Below are 24,025 nucleotides of genomic sequence, written 5' to 3'. Positions count from 1 at the left end.
TGACCGTTCGCTCAAGTGAGATTTCAGAATTTTGCAGGATTTCATTACAGAGTTATATAACATCCCAACACAGAGGGGTTTATTAGCTATACAAATATGTCCACAATAAACACGGCTGAATGCTTCTAGCTCTGAAGTGTAGTGAAATATGTTCCAAGGTAACATATTATCAAACTGACTTTCCTTGGTGAGGTCCAGTTCACGTGTCGTAGTATTACAATGTATTCCATGAAACAGTACGTACATGACAGGAGGAAAGAGGGAATTTAACACAACACGAAATGCAATCATTGCCCGTTGTTGTAGTGTTTGACAGGATTTCTGAATTTTTTAATTAATAAATAGGCATGTAATGGTCAATAAATCACTTTCTATTATTTCATATACTTTTCATTAAGCCTTCAAGAGGTATTGCTTGTACTTAAGTTCTTCTGGATCGATTTTTGTTCATTGTTTACAGAAATAAAAAATTGGTTCTCCATATATGACGTTTTTAATAATAGTATAGTGAACTGATTGTACAATGGAATCTTTTTCTAACCATGTTAATTTAAACAATGACACAGTTCACACACCTTCATATGGAACCCAAAGAAAAAACAGTTCTACCCAACATGTCTTACTTAATTTGCATACAAAGAAGAGTCCCGAGTTCCAATCGATACTTCTTTTTCTTCAAAATTTTATTTCTTGTTCTCAGTATAAAATCATCTTATTCATTAACATTAGACATTCTCTAAATTGCAAAAAATATTTTTTGCACGCATAATATGGATTATTTTTTTTCTCAAAATTGGATGAGATGTACTATATCATAAACTACTCCAAAAATATTGCTTGCCAATCTAAATGTCGGGTTGATGGAAACCTTTTTTTCTGAAGAGGCACAACCTTTGTTATTTAATAAATTCGTGTTTATGGCAGAAATAAGAGATTTGAAATCTCATTGAATTAGATATGCCAAAACGTTGTTGTTTTATCTAAAAATATAATAATATGATTTTTAAAAAATTAATTCGTTAAGAAGTTTGTTTATCGATCTTCACAGGTTAAACCTCTGTCATTCAGTTAACATAAAGTTGACTGAAAGATAGCTGAAAGGTGACTGAATGATAGTAACCTTTCCAGATCTTTCAGTGACCATTCAGTTAACTGAAAGGTGCAGATTCATCCTGTGCTTTGTTTATTGTTTACTCTTCAGTATTGGAGGAAAAAAAAATCAGTTGATAAAATACCAGATAGCTGTCAACGAATTTTCCTGGATATCTTTGTATCATAGTAGCATTGTAAAGGTGTTATCAAATAAAAGTACTCTACCAAAGTAATTTACATAATTTTGATTATTGTCCAATTAGTTGCACATTGAATTTTACGTTTAAGTCTATAGACAGCGCATGTTTTATTAAAATATTGTAAAAGGTAATTTGAACTTCATACAAATCTCTTTGTGAAAATATGCATAAACTCTTATTTATTAAAATATGAAATAAAATAAATCATCTACCACCGATATTTTGACAAAATTTAAATTTTCTTCTTTATATCAAGGGCGGATAACTCTTCAAAAATGTTAAAGGTGCAAAATGGTCGCTTTCTAATATATTATCAGTCATGTAAATTTGGTTCATTTTACTTTCATCATCATATTTAACTAGTAAAAAATGATTCAAAATTGTTTAAAGACGTATGGTAGTGACGATTTTGAATCCACCGCGCAACTCCGAATGACGTAAATGAATCTTATGTCGTTCATCTCTTTAGTAGAGTTGGAAATAAAATTTACAATGCAACTTATTTTAAAGATATACTTGATATAAAATCATATAAAGTGTGACTAAAATTTCATTGGATTCAAACTAACAACAAGTCGAGGTAATTTTACGACTTATTTTACTTTTCGGTAATATAAACAAAGCGGATGTTTCGAGAATAATGAAATGCAGAGAAAACGAGGATTTTCGTCAACCTAATCTATTCAGCGGTACAGCAAGGCTTCGTTGACTCAAAAAAGGCGATGGTGAGCTGCGTCTGACTGAAAATTACTGTGCAAAGATTAAACCCACCATTCGAATCACAAACGCATGACAACTCTAGCCTAGCAAAAACGATCTGCCCAGGTTATTCTCTAGTATTTGACACCATTTAACTAACATTACCTCAGAAATTCAGTAAAAGTGATTGTGGCTCAGCAAAATACCGGTATTAGATAAGATAGATAGATATATATATATATATATATATATATATATATATATATATATATATATATATATATATATATATATATATGAGTGAACTGGGTACTTTTTTCTGAATTGGGGGTATGAGTGAACACACAACATTATAAATTAGTGACGATTCATGTTAAATTTTTTTTTTCAAAAAAAGCAGAGATTTTGAGATTAAAAATTGTTATATTCTTCCTTAGTTGTTGTTTGCAATATAGATTCGAAAAAGGGATAAAGAGCACTACACTATATTATAATAAAAACAATACCACTGGTTACCAGTGCACACATGAGGGGGTAATTTACATGATTTATATACAATTCTGTTTTGTAATTTATTTTTATATTGTGTGACATGATTGCATTCCGGAATGTTGGTGAATCAATAAAAATTCAAAAATTTATTGATGTTATTCAGGTGCGCTTGATTTTGGAAAAACGTTTCGAGTTTCATGTACCCTATTCATGTCTACATGTATGTATTGATGCTTTTAAATTTAGCAAACATAGAAAATATATTAAAAGAAACAATAATTTATTATAAATGTCAAGTCATATGAGACACAGTTATAACTCAATGAACTTTGAAGGTAACCAGATGCAAGGTGTTGGACACTGTCTAGACAATATTTTCTTCCAAAACATACTAGATAAAAAATTCACTACACTACAACACAAAATAATACTTACCACTAAATTCTTTGGCCTAAAACAGGACTTTTCTTTTTATTAAGATTATTTCTTTCCTTATTAATTTCCAAGTTATGTTGATGGTGGAGTGTCTGAATTGCAATTTTGACTATAATCATTATTTTTAATTGAATTTTCTTCTGAGTTCATGAAAGCTAAAAGCATCAATACATATTATAGAGTATGTGAAACTCAATCATAATCATGTAGACCACACAATATGAAAATAAAATAAAACACTCGTTTTGTATATACTGCATCTACATTTACATATATGCAGTGATAGGGAAGAAATCTCAGCTATATAGATTTAGTAGTACATGTATATTATTTGAATAGGTATCCCTAATATTGTGGACATTGAACATGAAGTTGAGATGGAACAGGATCTGGAACCCTAAATATCTGCTATCTGGAAACTTGGAAGGAGGGTTATGGAACTGGGGGTGATATGACAGATGCTCTAAAATGTCCATGCCATTTCAGCAGCTCTTTCATGCTGTGGATATCCTAACTTATGGATCATCAGCTATCATTAAGGTACATTTACATTTGTCAAAATGTTAGGCTGTGGTGTTGTTAGGCAAAATTGTTTCCACTTTCACAACCCAGTGAACCCACCCTATTTAGTAGCTGACCCTAATTTTTTAAAATGCTTTTTCAAGAAAAATATGAATATTCATTTTAAATTCCCCAATAATAGCATGTATAAAAAATTTCCACCATAAATAAAACTATTTCTTTGACATCCAGTCTATGCAAAAGACATCGGACCGTCAAACCTGACCGATGTGCAGTGCCTCTGGTCCGATGCGTCATTTTTTACACCGGACCAGAATGTCCGATGTGTCTATGTCCAGTTTTGAGTATTATTATTTTGATGGGGAGTCATGTAAATGTTTGATATAAGTAAAAAAATTCTCACAAATCCAAATACGTAAATGAAGGTGATTAAAACCGTATGGACCATCTACAGTACTATGCGGGAGCAATCCCTTGTAAAAGAAAAGGTGTTAGGCTTACTACTCTGCATTTTCACGTGTTTCACTTTTTTACATTAGGTTTTTTGGTCCAACAAAAATTGATTCGGTCCTGTGTGTTCATTGATTACACAGGACCCAATGTCCTGTGTGGTCCAAAAAACTTTTGCATAGACTGGACATAAGTGTTACTTGGTTGTTTTATTTAAAAAGTCCACGCAAAAAAAAAAATTAAAAATATGCCTACTAGTACCTATCGGTACTCTAAATTTTTCCAGCATAAAAGTGGAAACAAAGCAGGTTTAACCAATCATTTTTCTTGGCTTTACTTACTAGATTATTTTCTTTGATAATTGGCTAGATTTCACAATTAGTAAGCAAGTAAATTGTATTTTATACATGTAGTGATGTATTACAGTATGAAGAAAAACATAAAAATACATGTAATCAGTCAATTAGACCTATGTGTCACTTTTAGACAAATACTTGTATATCATAGTTGATACCCATGACAAGGTTTAGATAAAGTTTAAAGTACCATATGTAGTGATGTAACAATTAATCGATTAAATCAATTATCTAATCGAAATGGTCCCCGATTATAGATAATCGATTACTCAAAATATTAGTTAAAAGCAAATTATTCCTTTGATTTTTGATTCATTCTTCTTTGAATTTAACTAAATCCTAAATAATAATCTAATAAATGAACCCAATGATACAAACTATTTCAAAAATGTATTTTGGAAATCACTCCAGAATTTCTTAACAATTTATTCTACATTTGAAATTGAAGAAATATAATATCTGAAATTAATCAATTTTTTTTTTTCGATTATAGTGCATCCCATTATTCCAATAATCAATTATGAAAAAAAATCCCAATTTCCCATCACTAACCATATGCAAGAATTGTAACTGTTTGATGAATACTACCTGGTATATTAAGTTTGACATTAAATATTATGAATTATACATAAATACAAACATACTTAATTATTGTTTATTTATAGTATCATAGGGACATACAACTTGTATGTTTCATAGTTATTAACTTATTAAACATTTCATGTTTGAAATAAAGCCAACAGGTTTAGGTATGTGAAATCACTAACTGCCCATATACATGTAACAAGTTTATTGATGCAGACCTCTAGTAAAAAAAAAAGGGGGGGGTGCAACCGACATCTTAATGAAAATTTACTCTATAGCCAAATACTATTCTCAGAAAAAAGTTAGGAAGACAGACCCCCCCCCCCCCAACACACACAACCATTCTGTAGGCCTGTATTGACTAGATCAGGTGGACAAGATCATTTGATTGTTATTAAAATGAAAATTATTTTATCACCTGAACTAATAACTAAAACAAGTTTATTGTTGTTTAAAGAGAACGGGAACATCATGATTATATCAGCAATGAGATGAGAAAAGTTTTCAACTTTTTCCAAAAAGAACAATCAATAAACAGGCAGACAAAATTACAGGTCTAAAAATAAATGGAATGAAGGTGTACAATAACAAGTGAACATAGAAGTTTCTCTTGTAACAATCAGAATTAGACCAAAGTTTTGAGTAACGACAAGAAAAGTGTAGTCACTGGATACACTATCATTTCCTATGATGTCCCAGTATTATCGAATGCAGTTTAAAACTGGCATTGTCAACAAATTCGATATGGAGTTATTGATGGAAGATGTGAATTGAAAACTGTGTGTGACTCGTTATAAAAAGTAAAGTGGATTCTATCTCAGAATGCAGACTTTTTCAGTTGAAAGACCCCAGAGTTTTATATGAAGAGAGTCATATATCTTCAGTCTGTTTGAAATGTCCATGACATCAGTTGTGGATACATTATTGGTGTTATCAGAATTTGTCATGTCTGTAGCATCATTTTTAGATACAATGTCAGTGTTTGGTACTAAATGTAATAAGTTTTCATTAATTTAAATTTGGTCAAATTACAAATTATTTTTCTTTTTTTTTAATTGTAGATAGAGCAAATAAGTTTTCAATATGTTAATGTATTTTGATTCTCATGAATTTTGCAATATTAAATACATTTCATTATAAAAATTATTACATTACCTTATCATTGTATGAACAGATGCTAAATACACTGCATGTTAAAAAAAAGAGTAGAACCTGGGAAATTCATCTTCCTTATTTTTAACAAGGTTTTCCATTGGAAAAATGATGAAAATGGCACACAAGGACTGCTAATGACCCAAATGCGTGCCATGACCTTGACTCAAGATCCTTTGATCAAGTTAAATGTCATTTTAAGAAAAACATTGAATTCCTGTATTTTGTATGGTGAACATGAGATGCTCATACTGATCATAAATATTGCATATAACCTAAGGTTACATGTATGTATTGAGTAACTGACCTTGACTCAAGGTCATTCCAGCAAGTTCAAGGCTTCTGGCAGAAAAGGTGTATTATTTGTACCTGGTCTATTACTCTCAAATGGAGGCTAATTGGTAGTTGATACTTGACACAAAAATTGCTTATGACTCAAATCTGTGTCATAATCTGACCCAATGTCATGAATGTATAATCTCCTACAACTTTCTTGTATTAATAATCTCCCGTCCCTCATGCATATGGTTACATTGAGGAGGTAATAAGCTGCCTCACGTCATGTACTGTAAGTTTTTATCTTCATTTATAAGCTTCTGTCAGTGTGTGAGTTATGTCAGGTGCAGTATTACAAAGCTGCTCAAGCCCGTAGAATGCTAGGGGGACCTACTTTTTCCGAGTATAGTAGTTTGCTATAGTGATTGCCCCCCCCCCCCCCCGTTGCTACAAGGTTACAAGGTCAAGCACTGTCAATTTCCGCAAAATGGACATTTAATTATTTTGGTTTCTTTTTTTTTTTTTGCCCATCAGATTATTTTGGGAAGTTGCCCCTCCCCCTATTTTTGATGAGTTTAGTTTAGTTTTTTTTTTTTTTTTTTTTTTTTTTTGCTTGACAGATTTTATTGGGGGAAGGTGCCCCCCCCCCCCCAAACTTTTGAAACCGTTGCTACAAGCCTGCTGCTTGGCTTGTAAACTTATGATACTTATTATTAGAGAAACAAAGGTTATTTTAACAATAAAAAGAAAACTAGAAAAAGATATTTAAGATAAATCGTTTAAAACCCTTCAAATTATAAAACATAAGTTCATCTATTTTAGTGAAAGACTATTTTTGTACTTTGTGGTTTTAGCTCTTAAAAATTTACCTGATTTTGTTAAATATTGCTGTTACTCTACACCATATTGTACACATGCATAGCAAAGTACAGTGTAGTATATTGTGGTGGTGTCATTATTTTCCCTAGCTTCAACAGCATGTATGATGGTTAGTCAGACTTGTAGCAACAATTTCAAAAAAAAAGGGGGGGGGGCAACTTCCCAAAAAAAATCTGATAAAGGAAAAAAAGACCAAAAAAGAGGGGGCAATATTTCTCAAAAATCTGACAAGCAAATATTAAAAAAACACCTAATTTCACTATCCAAATCCTAGAATTTGCTAGTGCTCGACATTGGAGGAACTAGCATCTAAGGGTAAATTTATTACAACAATATACTTTACTCAGAACCCCCCCCCCCCCCCCCCGCATTCTACGGACCTGGGTTTAATAGCTGGTTAGTTAATAGTTACTGAATCATATCTAATCTTTCAATATTGCTGAAGATGGAAAATATTCATTCAAGACAATATTAATTAAAATTAAACATGGAGACATATCAGATATCAGATATACTAGAACGAATGTACAATAAGCCTCGAGCATTCTGTCTTCGTCAATTCACTTTATTTCATCCGTTCCACTAAAACGTTAGAAATTATAAGCCGGAGTTTCAAATTCTATTTTTTTTTTTATTCAAAACAATTCATAGATAACTGTAAACACCTCCTCCAAGTCTACTTTCAACTTTGATTCCGATTCGGCATTTTGTGTACGAGTTGCAAACTGGAAGTGACGTGTACACGATAATGTACAAAACCAAACCGGGAAATCGGAAGATTTTCGGATTGTTCGGCAAAAATCTGGTGAAAAGCATTGCCCGCCGTGTCACAAGAGAAAAATAATAACTATAATAAAAATTTGAGTTTAAAACGACAAAACCAGGAGAGTTAGAAACTATAAGCAAGTAAATAAATTGCAATCTCATTATTTTAACATTTTATAACAGCTTTTTGAGCAGAGGAAATTCGGGAGCACATTACTCCAAAACTACACACTAACATTATAATTGTTTATTAGCAATTTGTAAAGCAAGCAAATCACTATAAATATAGCATAAGATATCAAACTTTTAATTATTCTTTCATTATTAAAAAATACGTTGTGCATATACATGAACCCATTTTCCCAATAAATTGTCATGATATAAATGAATCAAAATTAATTTGTCTTTTTGGCTTTTTTCTTGCACTATTTTGTTTTGAAATTAAAATTTCAATATCGTGGATGACATCTTTTTCAAAAAAATATTTTTATGTTGTTTTTATTGTTGTTCTCATTTTTTTTTAAAATTGGTTATAAAAATATCACTTTATCATACAGAGTTACCCCTCTTATTTTAGTGCGTCATAATTTTAGATTTACTCACTAGAACCTTTTCTTATAATATTTTATGAAATATATAAAGGTACTTCTTTCATTTTATGTGGATGTTTTAGAGTTTTAATTACTCTGAAATTAGGACTTGTCAGTACCATACTCCCTTAATATTGATTCATTATACATTGAATACCTTAAGTTCATGTAGATCAGTCCCTTTCTAAACGTTTAATAATGCATGCAAAAGTGAAATTTTGCGGTGCGAAATGTTTTTGACTTGATACCAATTATCCCTTGAACGAACACATCAAAGCTTTAGTCAGCTGTTAGCCTCGAGAGCATTCAATGGACGACAGAAGGTAAATATCGAATACGATAATTGTCTACACAGGGCAGTGTCAAAGAAAAATAAAAGTTGCCTCAAGACCATAATCTGAAAACAGACTCGAGACAAAATTTCAATCAATATATCTTTTAATATAGTTTTGATAATGTCAGAAAATTTTTTCTTAAGTTAGAATTTTAATATTATACAAAGCTACATATTCTAAATAAAACTCAAGCTATTCCAAATCAAACTTTTCACTAACTTTTGTTCCCAGTTTATGGTCTTGAGGCTTGGTATATAAATATTCGAAAAAGAAAACATTAAATGTAGACGGAGGAGTGTTACTTTGTTTCAAGCTGAAAGAAGAAAAAACTTTGCGTATCATCTTACATAGGTTCATGTTTATATTTGTGACATGTTCAATTCATGACTCTCAATGAATAACTAAAGTGCAAGGGGTTTGTGTTTTATCAACTTACAAGGGGTCCATGTTTCATAAGGTTGGAGAGGAGTCTTTTTAGGTCACCTGAGTCACTCAGGTGACCTATTGCTATCCATTTTTGTCTGTCGTCGTGCGTTAACATTTAAACACTTTTCAGCTTCTTCTCTAACACCGCTCAACCAACTTCAACCAATTTTGGCTTATAGCATTTAATGGTGAAGAGGGACAAAAATTGTAAATTTCATGGTCCCTGCCCCCCCCCCCCCGGGGGCCTGAGTGATGGGGCTAAAACCACCAAAATTAATGCAATCTTTAAAAAATCTTCTTCTTTACTCCTGGACATCAAGCAGTCAAACTTTGATTGTAATAAGCATTGAACCCTCTACCAAAATTGTAAAATTCATAGCCCAAGGGTCAGAGGTTCTGGTGCTAGGGTGGGGCTATATAAATCATATAGTGAAAGTGCATTATTTCTTTGAAAATCTTCTTCTCTGCTCCTGAGTATTAGATTAACTAAGTACATAGTTATGTTGAGCAAGACTGTCTCTTTCAAAATTGTGAATTTCATGGCCCTCGGGTCAGGGGTTCTGGTGTTAGGGCCGGGGTTCTATTGATTATATAGTGAAAATGCATTATTTCTTTGAAAATCTTCTTCTCTGCTCCTGGGTATTATTGCTAGCGCCCTCGAGCGCTAGCAACTACGTTAGTCTATATTTCTGGAATACGCATGTTCGACTTCACGGTGGGGCATTCTGGGAAAACTACTGTAGATAGACTGTACGATGACAATTTCGTTTTATCATTAAAAAAAAATAGATATGATCCGAATTCTGAAGTTTCGTAATTTATTGTCAAACCTACACATAAAACTACAAGAAAAACTTAGGTCATATAATGCCAAGATTGTGGAGATCATCAGGTAAAGCCTAGCTTTGTGTGAAAATTCATAATTTCTTTCAAAATATTTTTTCTACTCCTGGTTATAAAGCAAAGAAGCAAGTGCATAGTTATGATGAGCAAGGATGCGTTTACAACATTTTTAAAACTTGTGGTCCCAGGGGATCTGTTGTGTCTGTGAAAGGGGGGGGGGGTCTATTGATAATGTAGTGAAAATGCATTAAATCTTTGAAAATCTTCCTCTCTGCTCCTGGGTATTAAATAAACTAAGTAAATAGCTATGATGAGCTTGGCTGCCTCTTCCAAAATTGTGAATTTCATGGCCCCAGAATGAGGGGTTCTGGTGTTAGGGCGGGACTCTATTGATTATATAGTGAAAATGCATTAAGTCTTTGAAAATCTTCTTCTCTGCTCATGGGTATTAAATAAACTAACTACAAAGTTATGTTGAGCATGACTGCCTCTTCCAAAATTGTGAATTTTATGGCCCCTGGATCAGTGGTTATGCTGTTAGGGCAGGGCTCTATTGATTCTATAGTGAAAATGCATCAATTCTTTGAAAATCTTCTTCTCTGCTCTTGGGTATTATTTTTACAATGGAAGTGCATGGTTATGATAAGCAAGAATTCCTCTTCCAAAATTTTGAAATCTATTTCCCCAGGGTCAGGGTTTCTGGTGAAGGGGGGGGGGGGGACTCTATTGTTTATACAGTGAAAATTCATAATTTCTTTCAAAATATTTTTTCTACTCCTGGTTATAAAGCAAAGAAGCAAGTGTATAGTTATGATGAGCAAGGATGCTTTTACAACATTTTTAAAACTTGTGGTCCCAGGGGTTCTGTTGTGTCGGGGGGGGGGGGGGGTCTGTTGATAATATAGTGAAAATTGATGAATTCTTTGAAAATCTTCAACTATATGTAATTACATAGTTATGATGATGAGGGTACCTCTTCCAAATGTGTAAATTTCATGACCCTGGGTCATGGGTTCTGGTGTTAGGGTAGGGCTGTGTTAAATGGTGAAATGCATTATTTCTTTTAAGATCTTCTCTGCTCCTGGGCATATTGGAGGCAAACAGAGTAAAAAAATTATTACGCAAGGGTATTTTTACCAGAATTTTGAACATCTGGACCATCTAGTCAAGTGTTCTGGTCCTGGCCAGGGCTCTATTAATTTGTATTCTACTGAATGAAGTTAATCCCCTTTGCCACTCACCTTTAATTATTAATTACTGTAGATAATGTATTTGAAAGGTTAATAGAATAAGAGAATTATGCAAGGACATTTATTGTATAATACAAAAAGTGCTCTCTTAGTCTAAATGATCAGGAAGACTTGGAAATAAAACATGAATAAAAATTAAACAAAAATAACTTATCTTTTTCAAATGTTCTTCAAAGGCCAAGTGAGGTCAATGTGAGAGGTAATAGACATTTTGTTAAAAGTCTGCATGGTTAATAGTGATAAATGGGGGACAGATAGATAAATACTACAATTATTTTGTTGATCTTAATCGTACTATTTTTCTTGCTTTTTTGCAACAAAGCTTCATTTTTCAGTTTATGAATCCTCTAAATTGTTGTACTCAGGTGACCGTTAAGGCCCTTGGGCCTCTTGTTTTTAATTAACTGGTTCTCGGTAAATAGTCTCTGGGCCAGAATTTTTAAGAGTTTTTGTGAAAACATTTAAACTTTAAAAGCTAGGTTTTAAATTACTTAACAATCACATGGTGCTCATTGTATGGAAATATACATGTAAATATTAACGAAAAATTTAATATAATTCTATAAACTGGTTAACAAGTATATACACATTTAAATGGACCTCTGTTGAAGCTCCCTGTTCCATGAAATACGGATGTTGATAAAATCAATATGAAATAATTAAAAATATTGATTTCAAGTGTTCTAACAGAAAAAGTGTCTTGAATTGCAATAATCTTTTAATGTAAAATCCGATGAGTAAAACTGACCTGATATACCAGAAACTTGGAGAAAATCATTTAAAAATACTGAAAGGTTTAAACAATTAATGAGCACTTAGTATTTCCTTTGTCATTAAGTATTTGATAGAGATTTTATAACACCACCTTTTCTCCCTGTACCAAAGGATGCTTCCATCCCCACAATAAAAAATAGAAAACTCTACAAAATAAATGAATAATAAATGAATGAATAAATAAATAAATAATAAACCCCGAATCACAATTATTTGATATAACAATTTTGGCATAAGGGCTTCAGTGACATGGATGTAAAAAGAAAACTAAGGATTGCTACAATCTACCGTACACGTCTGTCTACAAGTAATGTCCTGGCTTCTTTTATTCTTACATACACGATGATATATATCAGAACAAAGTAAAATTCTTAGCTGCTTACATGTAGTTATGTTTTACAGTTCAAAACAAAGGACAAGATTTAAATATATAGCCTCCAATTATCAATATTTGTGGGTCTTTGGTTTTTAATGAGTATTTTAATCAGCCCATCCTTTTTGAAATATTTCTAAATCGTCACATATCAATTCGGTACACAGTTGACTAAACATATTTATTAAATAGATAATTTGTTCATTACTGGAATCGCGAAGAATACACCAAGGAGATGTAAATAGCCTAAAGTATTAGTTTACTGGAACTTCTGTTTATTGCCTCATTATTGCAATTGGCCGACCGTAAAGCTTCAATGAACAAATAGATTGATTTTAAGTATTGCGACTCATTATGTATTCACAATGCAATTTTATTTTTTTTTCACTTGAAATATTCATGAATGGTGTATTAAATACATGTACCGTGTTTATTATGTGGAGAACTCATTTTTACTTGATTTCCCAATGAAAAAAAACAAAATATTTTCTGTCACTAAAGTTAAGGAATAAAACGCGTTGGTCATGAAACTGCCATGAAAAGGGAAAATTATACTACAGTGTTAATTCTATGTAAAATTTTTAATATTATCCTTGCTGATGTTCAGGAGGGATTCCAAAACTTTCAAAGCATAAAGTATGGATTTAGACTACACAATAAAATAATAACATCATTTACGTATTATAGTATTTCCGATTGTGCGGAGGAATGCCATAGAACATTAAGGTGTAAATCTCTCAATTATTACAAAGGAGCTAATTACTGTGAAATTAATTACGAAAATAGAGGAACGGCAACAGACAGATATCTAAATAGTGATGGATGGATCTATAGCGAGAAGGAAGACTGGGAGATGGTAAAATATGTACTTGCTCTACTGATCAGAGACCAAAAGAGCTTATACGATAGTAAAGTGTCCGGCGTTTGTCCGTCTGTCTTTCTGTTCATCTGTCTGTAAACAATTTTTCAAGACTCTACTCCTTCAGTTTTGGTCTGATTTCAGTATAACTTGGCACACAAGTTGACTACACTAAGATACATAATTTAGTGCATCGGTTTAAGATTTTGATGAACGATGTTGCCATGGTTACTAAAAATAGAGATATCTTTGAAATTCCTTTAAAACCGTCCTCCTCTTACAGTTTTGGTCTGATTTCAATATAACTTGACACACAGGTAGACTTCATTAAGATACATAATTTAGTGCATCGTTTTTTTATTTTGTGTGAAACACTTTCAAAATCGTACTTCTCCTACAGTTTTGGTGTGATTTCAGTATAACATGCTACTCAAGTAGACTACACTGAGATACATAATTCTTTTTATCGATATGGGGTTTTTTGTGAGCGTTATAACTTTGTACTTAAAAAGTTAGGGCATCTTCAACTTTGCCAAATCAGTAATTTACCGTTGAATCTACTTGTGTGCCAAGTTATATTGAAATCAGACCAAAACTGTAGGAGGAGTAGTGTTTTAAAGGAATTTCAGAGAAATTTCTATTTTTAGTAACCATGGCAACACCGTTCATCGAAATCGAAAAAACCGATGCACTAAATTATGTTTCTTAGTGTAGTCTACTTGTGTGTCAAGTTATATTGAAATCAGACCAAAACTGCAGGAGGAGTAGCGTTTTAAAGGAATTTCACAGAAATTTCTATTTTTAGTAACCATGGCAACACCGTTCATCGAAATCAAAAACCGATGCACTAAATTATGTATCTTAGTGTAGTCTACTTGTGTGCCAAGTTATATTGAAATCAGACCAAAACTGTAGGAGGAGTAGCGTTTTGAAAAATTGTTTACAGACAGACAGACGGACGACGGACACCTTACTATCGCATAAGCTCTTCTGGTCTCTGACCAGTAGAGCTAAAAAAAAAAAAACCCATTCATTCTTAGATATCTTATTTCAAACAAGCCCGATCAAATGCAAAAAAGTTTATGTATGTAGAAACTGATCACGGACAAACTTAAATTATGATATCGTCTCCATAAGCTTATATTAAAGAGATTCCGATAGACATTTTGATAAATGGATACCATCTTCGATCCTACGTCGGTGTAATAAAACAAATTCAACAATTCCACCTCCAGTACACGAACAGTGACCAAGTGTTGATTTTTCTAGGACCACCTTGACTTTTGTTTTGCCTTAAACTGCACTATCAACGAAAGATGTAGTGAGGTTTCTATGGACACATTACAGTGTACAGTATCAGGTAATGGTATCTCTTCCTAATGTATGGTTTATTATTTATGCTACAATTGACATTATCCGGGCAACTTGGTTTACATTTCCTTTATTTGACATTTTACTCCCAATGGACCTATTACTCTAGGGTGAAAATGTTCGCAACATATGAATCTATAGCTTTGCTCATTTTATCTTACTTATATTATTCTTACTACAAGAAAAAAAAAGCAATACTAGAAATTATTGTAGGTCATATTACTTACCAGAGCATTTAAGAAGCAACCCAAAATCTGTAGCGCCAATTTAATACGTAGATTGCATTTTCTCACATTCTGCTCGCGAGCTGCCAGTGAGCAGTTTTTGGAGCTTGTTGAGTGGCTTTGAAGATAAACGAAAAACACATTCAAGCACATGATTGAATAAAAAGTCCAGAAAACATTTACTCTGTTCTCATAATTTTTTTTATTAATGTTCCACATATTCAATAGGATTTGTGATGCCCCCGTATGAAAACTTAAAGCAAAGGTTAAACTTTCTCAAATGCAAACCAAATATGTTGGAACTCAAAGTAAGGTCTTGTCTCGAGGAATATACCTGTGAAATAAGAGAGCCCTAGCAGCAACCACTGAATATATATTGAAAAGGTTAAAGTTAAGGTCAAAATTAATGGTGCCTAAGGAAAGGCCTTCTCACAAGAAATATACTAGTGAAATATGAAAGCTGAATCACCAATCGTTCAAAAGCAATGACCTAGGTTCAAGTTTTTCAAAAGTAGGTCAAACTCCAAGGTCAAGGTCAATGGATTACAATTGTTGGTCTCGTCATAAGAATTACATATGTGAATTTTGAAAGCCCTAGCACCAACGGTTCAAAATTTATGGCCAAGGTTAAAGTTTTCCAAACGTAGGTCAAACTCTAAGGTCAAGGTCAAAGTTGTTGGTATCCAAAGGAAGGTCTTGTAACAAGGATTACATATGTGAAGTATGAAAGCCTTAGCACCAACGGTTCAATAGTTATGGCCAATGTTAATGTTCGTCAAGGTTAAAGGGTCAAAGTTGTTGGTATCCAAACAAAGGTCTTGTCACAAGGATTACATATGTGAAGTATGAAAGCCTTAGTACCAACCGTTCAAAAGTTATGGCCAATGTTAAAGTTTTTCAAAAGTAGGTCAAACTCCAGGGTCAAGGTCAAAGTTGTTGGTATCCAAAGAAATGTTTTGTCACAAGGATTACACTTGTACAAAAGCCCTAGCACCAATTGTTCAAAAGTTATGACCAAGGTTAAAGTTGGCTAAAATTTTGCAAAACTGGGTCAAACTCCAAGGTAAAGGTCAATATGGTGGTACCCAAAGAAAGGTCTTGTCACAAGGAATACACGTGAAATATGAAAGCCATAGCTCCAACCAATAAAAAGTTATGGGCAATGTTAAAGTTTTTGCGGACAGACAGACAGACGGCAAAAATTATATAACCCGAATCTTCGATACGGGGGTATAAAAATGTTAAGATTGCTAAGTCAGTACATCATACATTATCATTTGATTGCTTTAATTGAATAGAATAAAAGAAGAATCTCAGAAAAAGTTATAAATAGAAAAAAAAGCGCAATATTTTATCCAATCTGATTAAAATCTGATCCTTTGATCCGCTCACATAGATCGCTACACAAGGATCTGAAGAAACCCCATTCAGGGTCATCTCCTGGTGACCTTTCTAATAAAAATATTCATTAAAATTTTGACCAATCAGAGAGATCGTACTTAGCGACATTCGGGAAAATGAATGTAGAATTGAAAGTAGCTATGGAGAAGACCTTATCGTTTCGTACAAAAGAAAGAGCTAAAAAAAAAGAAAGGCAAAAGCAAATACTAAATATATTTCTGTACATAAAAGACAAAGGTCGTTCTTTTGGCAGGCTACGGAAACTCGGTGACGATTTTTCGTTCGTGTATCATCGGGGCTTTGACTTCTGTAACTGAATTCCGAGATACTTCTAAATTTGTTGAAGCAAACGTTGATTGGATAATTGAAAGGTAACCAGGAAATGACCCTGAATGGAGTTTCTTCAGATCCTTGTGTAGCGATCTATGTGAGCGGATCTAAGGATCTGATTTTAATCAGATTGTATTTTGTCTCGTATAAGCAGAAAATCTGCCTGAATTTAAAATCCCTTTTTTTTCCTTATGCTTTTCACTTGATTATAAATGTAAGCTTTCTCGGGTTAATTGCATCCCTCACTATTTATATTATTATAAGATTGTGGAGTACCAGTGATTTTGCGTGCTGACATGAACAGTGTCGAGAGATGGGATGGTATTGGAGTAGAAAGACGCATGCGTCTTCAGTGCCTTAGTCCATACTCTAGGAAGGGGTCAGGGGTCATTTTGTGTCAGAAAGATGGACAGTGGAAAACGGACATTTTGTGTGGTAAGTCCAATTAACAAAAGAAAAAAAAAGAATCTACAGAGTAACATCAGATATCGAAAACACATTTATGAAGGAAAGACGGGGTGTTAAAAGTTTGTTTCAAATACTTACCGTGGTATTTGTGTCCATCTTCCAATAAAATATAGCACCTTGACCACATTAAAAGTGTACTGATCTCGTAGAATTGTATTAATTGCAACTAGACATTTTTGGATGGAATAACAGAGAATATTGAATATGCATAAAAAGTATGGAAATTCAAATCATAATTTCAAGTAATGTGCGTTATTTATTTAGTTAATGAAACACTAGTTTAGCACACAACTTGATTTAGACATGCACAGTCATTAATTACTCAGTTAAAGGATACGATCGTATATACATGTATGCATTTCATACAGTACTCACCAACTGATAAAGGAAACGTACTGCTTCCATTCCGTAGTTATGCTTGCCACACTTTCAGATCAACTGTGACATACACATGTTAATAGTGGGTTTACATTACCTTAACAAAATTGTCATTTCTCTTAGAAAGTTTTTAGAAACGGCGCGCTTATTTATTTTGTAATTTAATATTAAATATTCCCATATGTTGACGTGTGATATACTTTTGCTGAAACGCGAATGGTATGTCTTATGAATTTTATTTATAATTAAAATGCATACATTTTTGGCATACCTTACCCAAATGATGACGTTTGAACAAGACAATTTCATAAAAGAATTATAATCATTCACTTCAGAGGAGTTGAATAAGAGGCTAAACGAACTTATTTATTTAGTTCAAGATAAAACCAAGATGCTGATCTCTCTAAGTTTTGGATTGATTGATTGTATGTTGTTTTAAATCCCATTCGAGAATTTTTTTTACTCGTATAGAGACATCACAATATACCGGAGAAGGGCTTCAAATTTTGACCTTTACTCGGCACTCAGAGCCATTAAGCAGTGAGGGATCTTTATCATGCCAACGCCTGTCGTGACACGGGGCCTCGGTTTTTAATGTTTCATCCGAAGGATCGGCAAATTTTACTTCAAAGTGCTGAGCGCATGGCGAAAGAACAGTTGCTACCCATTATTTATCGACATCGGTCAGTCGCGGCCGAGATTCGAACTCATGACCCCCCGATCACGGAGCGAGCGCTCTACCGACTGAGATACTGTGAACAGTACAAAAAAAATTAAGTCACTTTAGTCGAATAATATGTATTGGAAAAGACGCATTTTAGTTCTTTTGAAGTGAACGCTTTTTTGTTTGAATTTTGAATCCTGGCCATTCATAAATGAATGCAGGCAAATGCTGCAAGTTTGGCTTAGATCGCATTTTGCTATGGGTGAAAAGGATGGAATTTCTTAACAAATTTAGAACAGATTGAAAAACCTGTATTGTTCTGATGGCTATTCACGAAGAGATTGTGTTTGATAATTCAGGAGACATACCCTAATTTAAATGTGGATTCCCAGGGCATCAGAATGATACCCAGCAGTTACAGATACTTGCGGAAAATATTATTGCCGACTTTACCTTTTCCCGAGAACTGTATACACTAAATCAACTATTATTCGCGTCATCTTTTATTCGCGATTCGTCAGTTTGAAATGAATCTGCGACGATTAATTTTTTCTCTTCAAAAACAAAGCAAAATAATTGGTTCACGGCGATTAATATTCGCGAGAACAAGTAGATCGCGAAACTCGCGTACATTTCTCGCACGCAAATTAAAGTTGGTTTACAGTAACTTGCCGATAAAACTCATCAGAAGTCCTTCCCTATCTTCACAACTTAATCCATTTACAACTAGACTGGTAGAGTAATCCTGGAAGATAGAAAGAAATACAGAAAAAAAACAAGCGAATAGTTTCTATGCATACATCTATTGTAGGAAAATCTATTGCAAAGATGGTCACGGTACCTCTGTCGGTAGAGTGCTCGCTCCATGATCGGAATGTCGTGTGTTCGAATCACGGCCGCGACTGACCTAAGTCGATAAAAAAAGTAGCAACAGTTCCTTCGACAAGCGCTCGGCACTTTGGAGTGAAAGTTGCGGGTCTTTAGGATGAGACCTAGCAAAAAAACGAGGCCCCTTGTCACGATAAAGAACCCTCACTTCTAAATGGCCCTGAGTGCCGAGTAAAGGTCTACATTTGAAGCCTTTCACCGGCATATGGTGACGTCTCTATATCAGTAAAAAAATTCTTGAACGGGACGTAAAACAACACACAATCAATCTATTGCAAAGTTTAAAAGTTTACAAAATCTGAAACCGTGATTTGCGTCATCCCGAATCCATTTCTCAAAAATTGTGGAAATTATTGCAGGATTAATTTGTAAAAGATTCACCAAATAATATATGGTATCATTTTAACCATTCCTGTTTGATGATGTTATTTTGCAAATGACTGTACAATGGGATTTATTAATGTGTAAGGCGCTCCATACTGAAGATTCGAAGTGCTATTTTGTACATGTTCATCTAACCAAAAAAGTGATCAATCAATTCTGAAAAGAATATCAATTTATAATATATTGAGCGATTCCTACTTTATTTCATACGGTGACAAATAATTGGTATTTTTAATTTTATAGGTTTCGAATTTCAAGGCCATTTTTACCGGTTTCATTCTGAGGCTACAACGTGGGAAGGCGCCAAGGTGATTTTCGCAAAGAGTAGTCTGAATACTGCTTTTATTTGAATTTCTGATTTGCTTGAAATAAACATATCAAGGAATGTTTCTTCTGAGTATTTAAAATTATCTGAAGAAAATACAATCACGCAATCTAGGAATATATATGTTCAGGTCACAGGTCTCAAGAAACAAATTAGTTTTCCGCCGTTCAATCTACTGATAAAACTTAAGTACTCCGAAGCCACTAATTTAAATCACCATGTTGAAATAAATTTCTAAATTTTACAACGGCAATTAAATCAGTGTTTTTTTTTTTGTTTTTTAAACCACCACCCCCTCCTTTTGAATTGGGAAAAATTAGCGACATTTTCCTCAAATTGGGAAAAATCATTTATAGTAAATTAGATTGCTAAAAAAAATACATGAAATAATCAAAGTAAGTAACAACAACAGTTTTTGTTTGATTTTAACTTTGAATTTGATTTAAATTCTTAAAATCATCATTTAAAAAAAATTAACATCAATATTTTATTGAATGTGAACAAGGCTTATACTAGTCACACCTTGTACCTTCTATTTTCTTGGAATTGCTTTGTCTAATTTAATAAAAACAAAAACAAAACAAACAAAAAACAAACAGCATTTAGACTCATAATCTAGTTAACTGTCTTATATTGATAAGCAAGTTTACAGTCTTTACTGTTTGTTTTTTCCTGATTTTAGTTAAATCCTATGTGTTGTCCATTTCCTGATATTAGCCTGACCCTCTATGTAATAATGGCGGTCAAACCAAAAACATTATGTCAACATGCAACATGACTTGTATCTGGGAACTCTTTTCCAATTCATTTAGGATATTATAAGCTACTTATCTGCTTATATGGATATTTGCATTGTTTTACACATTCATTAAAAATAGGCTTCATATGCATGGATTTGGAGAATAAATTGAAGAATAAAAACGTATTTACTCTGTCAGAAAATTTAGCGACTTTTGTTCAAAGTTTAAACATAATTTCCGTATGTTTGAAATTGGGAAAAAATTACTAGTAATTGGGAAAAAATAGCTAATTTTTGTGAGGGGAAACAGCCGAACATCGGTGGCATTTTGACCCCCAAAAAATCACTGTAAATAAATATCTGTATTTTCAAGCTAGTATCGAAGTACTAGATTACTGGAGCCAAATACGTTGAAGGATCAGAGCTACGCATGAGGGAAATAATCCTTAATTTTAAAATAAATTTCTAAATTTTACCAAAGCAATTAAATATATATCGGTATTTTCAAGCTAGTATCGAAGTACTAGATTACTGGAGCCAAATACGTTGAAGGATCACAGCTATGCATGAGGGAGATAATCCTTAATTTTAAAATAAATTTCTAAATTTTGCAACGGCAATTAAATATATATCTTTTTTTTCAAGCTAGTATCGAACTACTAGATTACTGGAGCCAATAACGTTGAAGAATCAGAGAAACATCGAAAGTGCTTTGGGTGCACTGCTTGTTATATTTTTCACTTGTGATGCTAAAAGATTGATTGCATGTTGTTTTACGTCCCGTTCGATAATTTTTCACTCGTATAGAGACGTCACCATACACAGGTGAAGGGCTTAAAATTTAGACCTTTACTTGGCACTCAGGGCCATTGAGTAGTGAGGGTTCTTTACAAAGCCAACGCCTACCGTGTCACGGGGTCTCTGTATTTAAGGTCTCATCCGAAAGACCCGCAACTTTCAAATTGCCGAGCGCTTGGCGAAGGAACAGTTGCTAGCTGATGCTAAAAGATAAACTTTATATTGCAATCGCCAAAGGGGTATAATGTATTTTTTTTTACATTTCTTATGGTAATCTATAAACGGGCTAAAAATTGTACACACCCTGAATAAGTCAACCACAAAAAACATCCCAGATACAATTTCAAGCTTATGCACGAGGCAAAGCGTTTAATGAACGAATGTTTTTAACTGGTTTTAAAAAGCATTGGTTATCAAGGAAAACGCCTTAAGAGATGCAAGTTAGCAGAAAAATGTCAGAGATAAAGCATCTACAAAAACCAAAGACACAAATGAGGTTTGGTTAATACTATACTTGAGGTAATTTTCGAACAGATTTAGATTCTGAACTTTACATGTCACAGTGTGAAATGCAAATCAGATGGAGCATATAAAACATGTACAACATCAATTGTTAAAGATGCCCCAGCATGTTTTAATAATTTACATAAAAATATAAAGGGTTATTATAACAAAACTGCTTCGACAGGGATAAGGTTCCAACGTGTGTAAAAAAAAAAGTCTTGGCTAGAGATACAGATAAACTATAATAATGAACAAAACACAACTCATTGTTAAATTGAGGTTTCACTCATTAAAGGTTAACTTGGACTTTTATAGAAAACTAATTTATAATTCAACTGCGCATATTTACAGCATTCCTTATGCACGGCAAAATTTGACAGAAGTGGTCTTTTTACTTGACAAATTCATGAAGAAATCATAATCATATAACGTTGTGAGAGTTATCTCTCTTATTAGAGGCTCAGTGAACCTGAAGATGCAAATACCTTAATTTGTGAGCGTAGGTATGGAAGAACATAAAGAAAATAAATATAAATTTAAATAGGTATCGAACTGTATAGAATCACTATTCTAGGGATGCAGAATTCTCTTTGACAAATCTTTAACAAGCTTGATATCTTAAATGGTAAGGTTATATATTGCACATTTGGATACAGAATTTGTTACAAAATTTGTTTAAGTTTGTTTTTCCGTGTTTCAAGAAGACATATATAAAATCAGTCATGTGGTCAGTCTAAAACCCATTGTGTATATTCTTGAACACTTGCATCTTGAAATTTTGATTGTATAAGGTTGGACACAAACAAAAGAACTGCTATATTGCATGAATTGTTTATTATATTACCTGTACTGCTTGTTACAGGCACGATGTAACAGCTTCGGCGGGTACCTGGTAGAGCTAGACACAGGCAATGAAAGGGACTGGATTTTTACAACATTTATCGCTCCAAATTTTCGACAAGGTAAGTATATCATGACACTTTCTGCATATATGCAATAAATCACATTTAAACAAACTTGAAGGTGAATGTTTTCATTTTGTATTTTCTGATTACAGTTTTACGTTTTTTTTCCAAAAAAAGGTTGTTACAGTGATGATAACTGTTTGTTATTATAATGTTTCGTTCATAAATATTTGACAACTCCTGTTATTTATAGCTTGGTATTTTTCTAATTCTTTATTTTTATTTATAACGCAATCCGATGTAATAGACCTATAAGATTTGTTTTGTTAGAAATTTTGTTTGAGAGTAGTAAAATAGTTTAGTGAAAAGGGTCATAGAACTTGGTATTGCAGAAGATGTCGATTGACAATAAAGAATAAGGGAAGTTAAAGCGATGCTTATTTTCTTGCCAATTTGTATTTGCTTGCTTAAGTTGTTTGTAATAAAAGATGAAAGTCTTTATACTTTATTTAGATAAAAGATGCTTCTTTTCTAAATATACCCCTCGGGCTTTTCGAACATAATAAGAGCTGTGTAAACAACTTTGAAATTATGATTTTTTTAGAGGATTGTCAAAAGTTTTATGACTGTGGAAGTTGGACTGGCGGCAGAGTAAGAGACGGCGAACTTACATTTGTTTGGAGCAGAGGTGGTAACCCTATAGGCAACAATCTGTGGTATGATGGGCAGCCAAACAATAACGGGGACGACCAAGACTGCGTTGAGCTTACCCGTCAGTCTGGGCTACTGAATGACCGAGGTTGCCTAACACCTAATGCATTTATTTGTGAATGGGACCCTTAAAAAGAGTTTTGTGTGGATTTAATAAATTAACTTACTTTACATAGGAAAATTGGACCTTGTTTGTATTTATATTTGTTTATAATATAACGATTGTACACATAACTGTTCACTTATCATTTAAGTTCAAAACAGCATGTTTTTGTTATCTTTCTAAAATTTTGAAGTAATTGGTATTTCTGGAGTACGCCAATCTTATTCTGCAAATTTATATAAAAAAAAACATTTATAAGAACAAGTGAATATTCTGCTTTCGAATTGGATGTTATACAATAATATTAGTTAAGTTACTATTATACAATGTTAATTAGAGAGAAAAAAACACTGTTCTTTTCATGCTTTTGTAACAACATAACTTTCTGTGTGTTTTATATTTTTAATTAAAAATATTTTGCTTAATAAATATCGAGATTTATATCATTGATTATATATGTCTATTGTTTGTTTGTATTT

At 33.0% G+C, this 24,025-nt stretch overlaps 1 protein-coding gene across 1 annotated transcript; it reads left to right on the top strand.

The window, feature by feature from the left end:
* Window positions 1–14,645: 14,645 nt before the first annotated feature.
* On the top strand, window positions 14,646–23,751 carry LOC133175197 (macrophage mannose receptor 1-like). The gene is made up of 5 exons (XM_061310309.1): window positions 14,646–14,713; window positions 16,944–17,114; window positions 19,705–19,769; window positions 22,690–22,789; window positions 23,337–23,751. The coding sequence occupies exons 1-5, from the start codon at window positions 14,686–14,688 to the stop codon at window positions 23,573–23,575; spliced, it is 603 nt and encodes a 200-aa protein (XP_061166293.1). The 5' UTR covers window positions 14,646–14,685; the 3' UTR covers window positions 23,576–23,751.
* The last annotated feature ends 274 nt before the right edge of the window (window positions 23,752–24,025 follow it).

Source organism: Saccostrea echinata, unplaced genomic scaffold (assembly GCF_033153115.1).
Source record: "Saccostrea echinata isolate AGI-Se365-2 ecotype Australia unplaced genomic scaffold, CSIRO_AGI_Sech_v1 ptg000061l, whole genome shotgun sequence".
NCBI lineage: Eukaryota > Metazoa > Mollusca > Bivalvia > Ostreida > Ostreidae > Saccostrea > Saccostrea echinata.
This window is presented reverse-complemented; position numbering and strand designations above follow the sequence as displayed.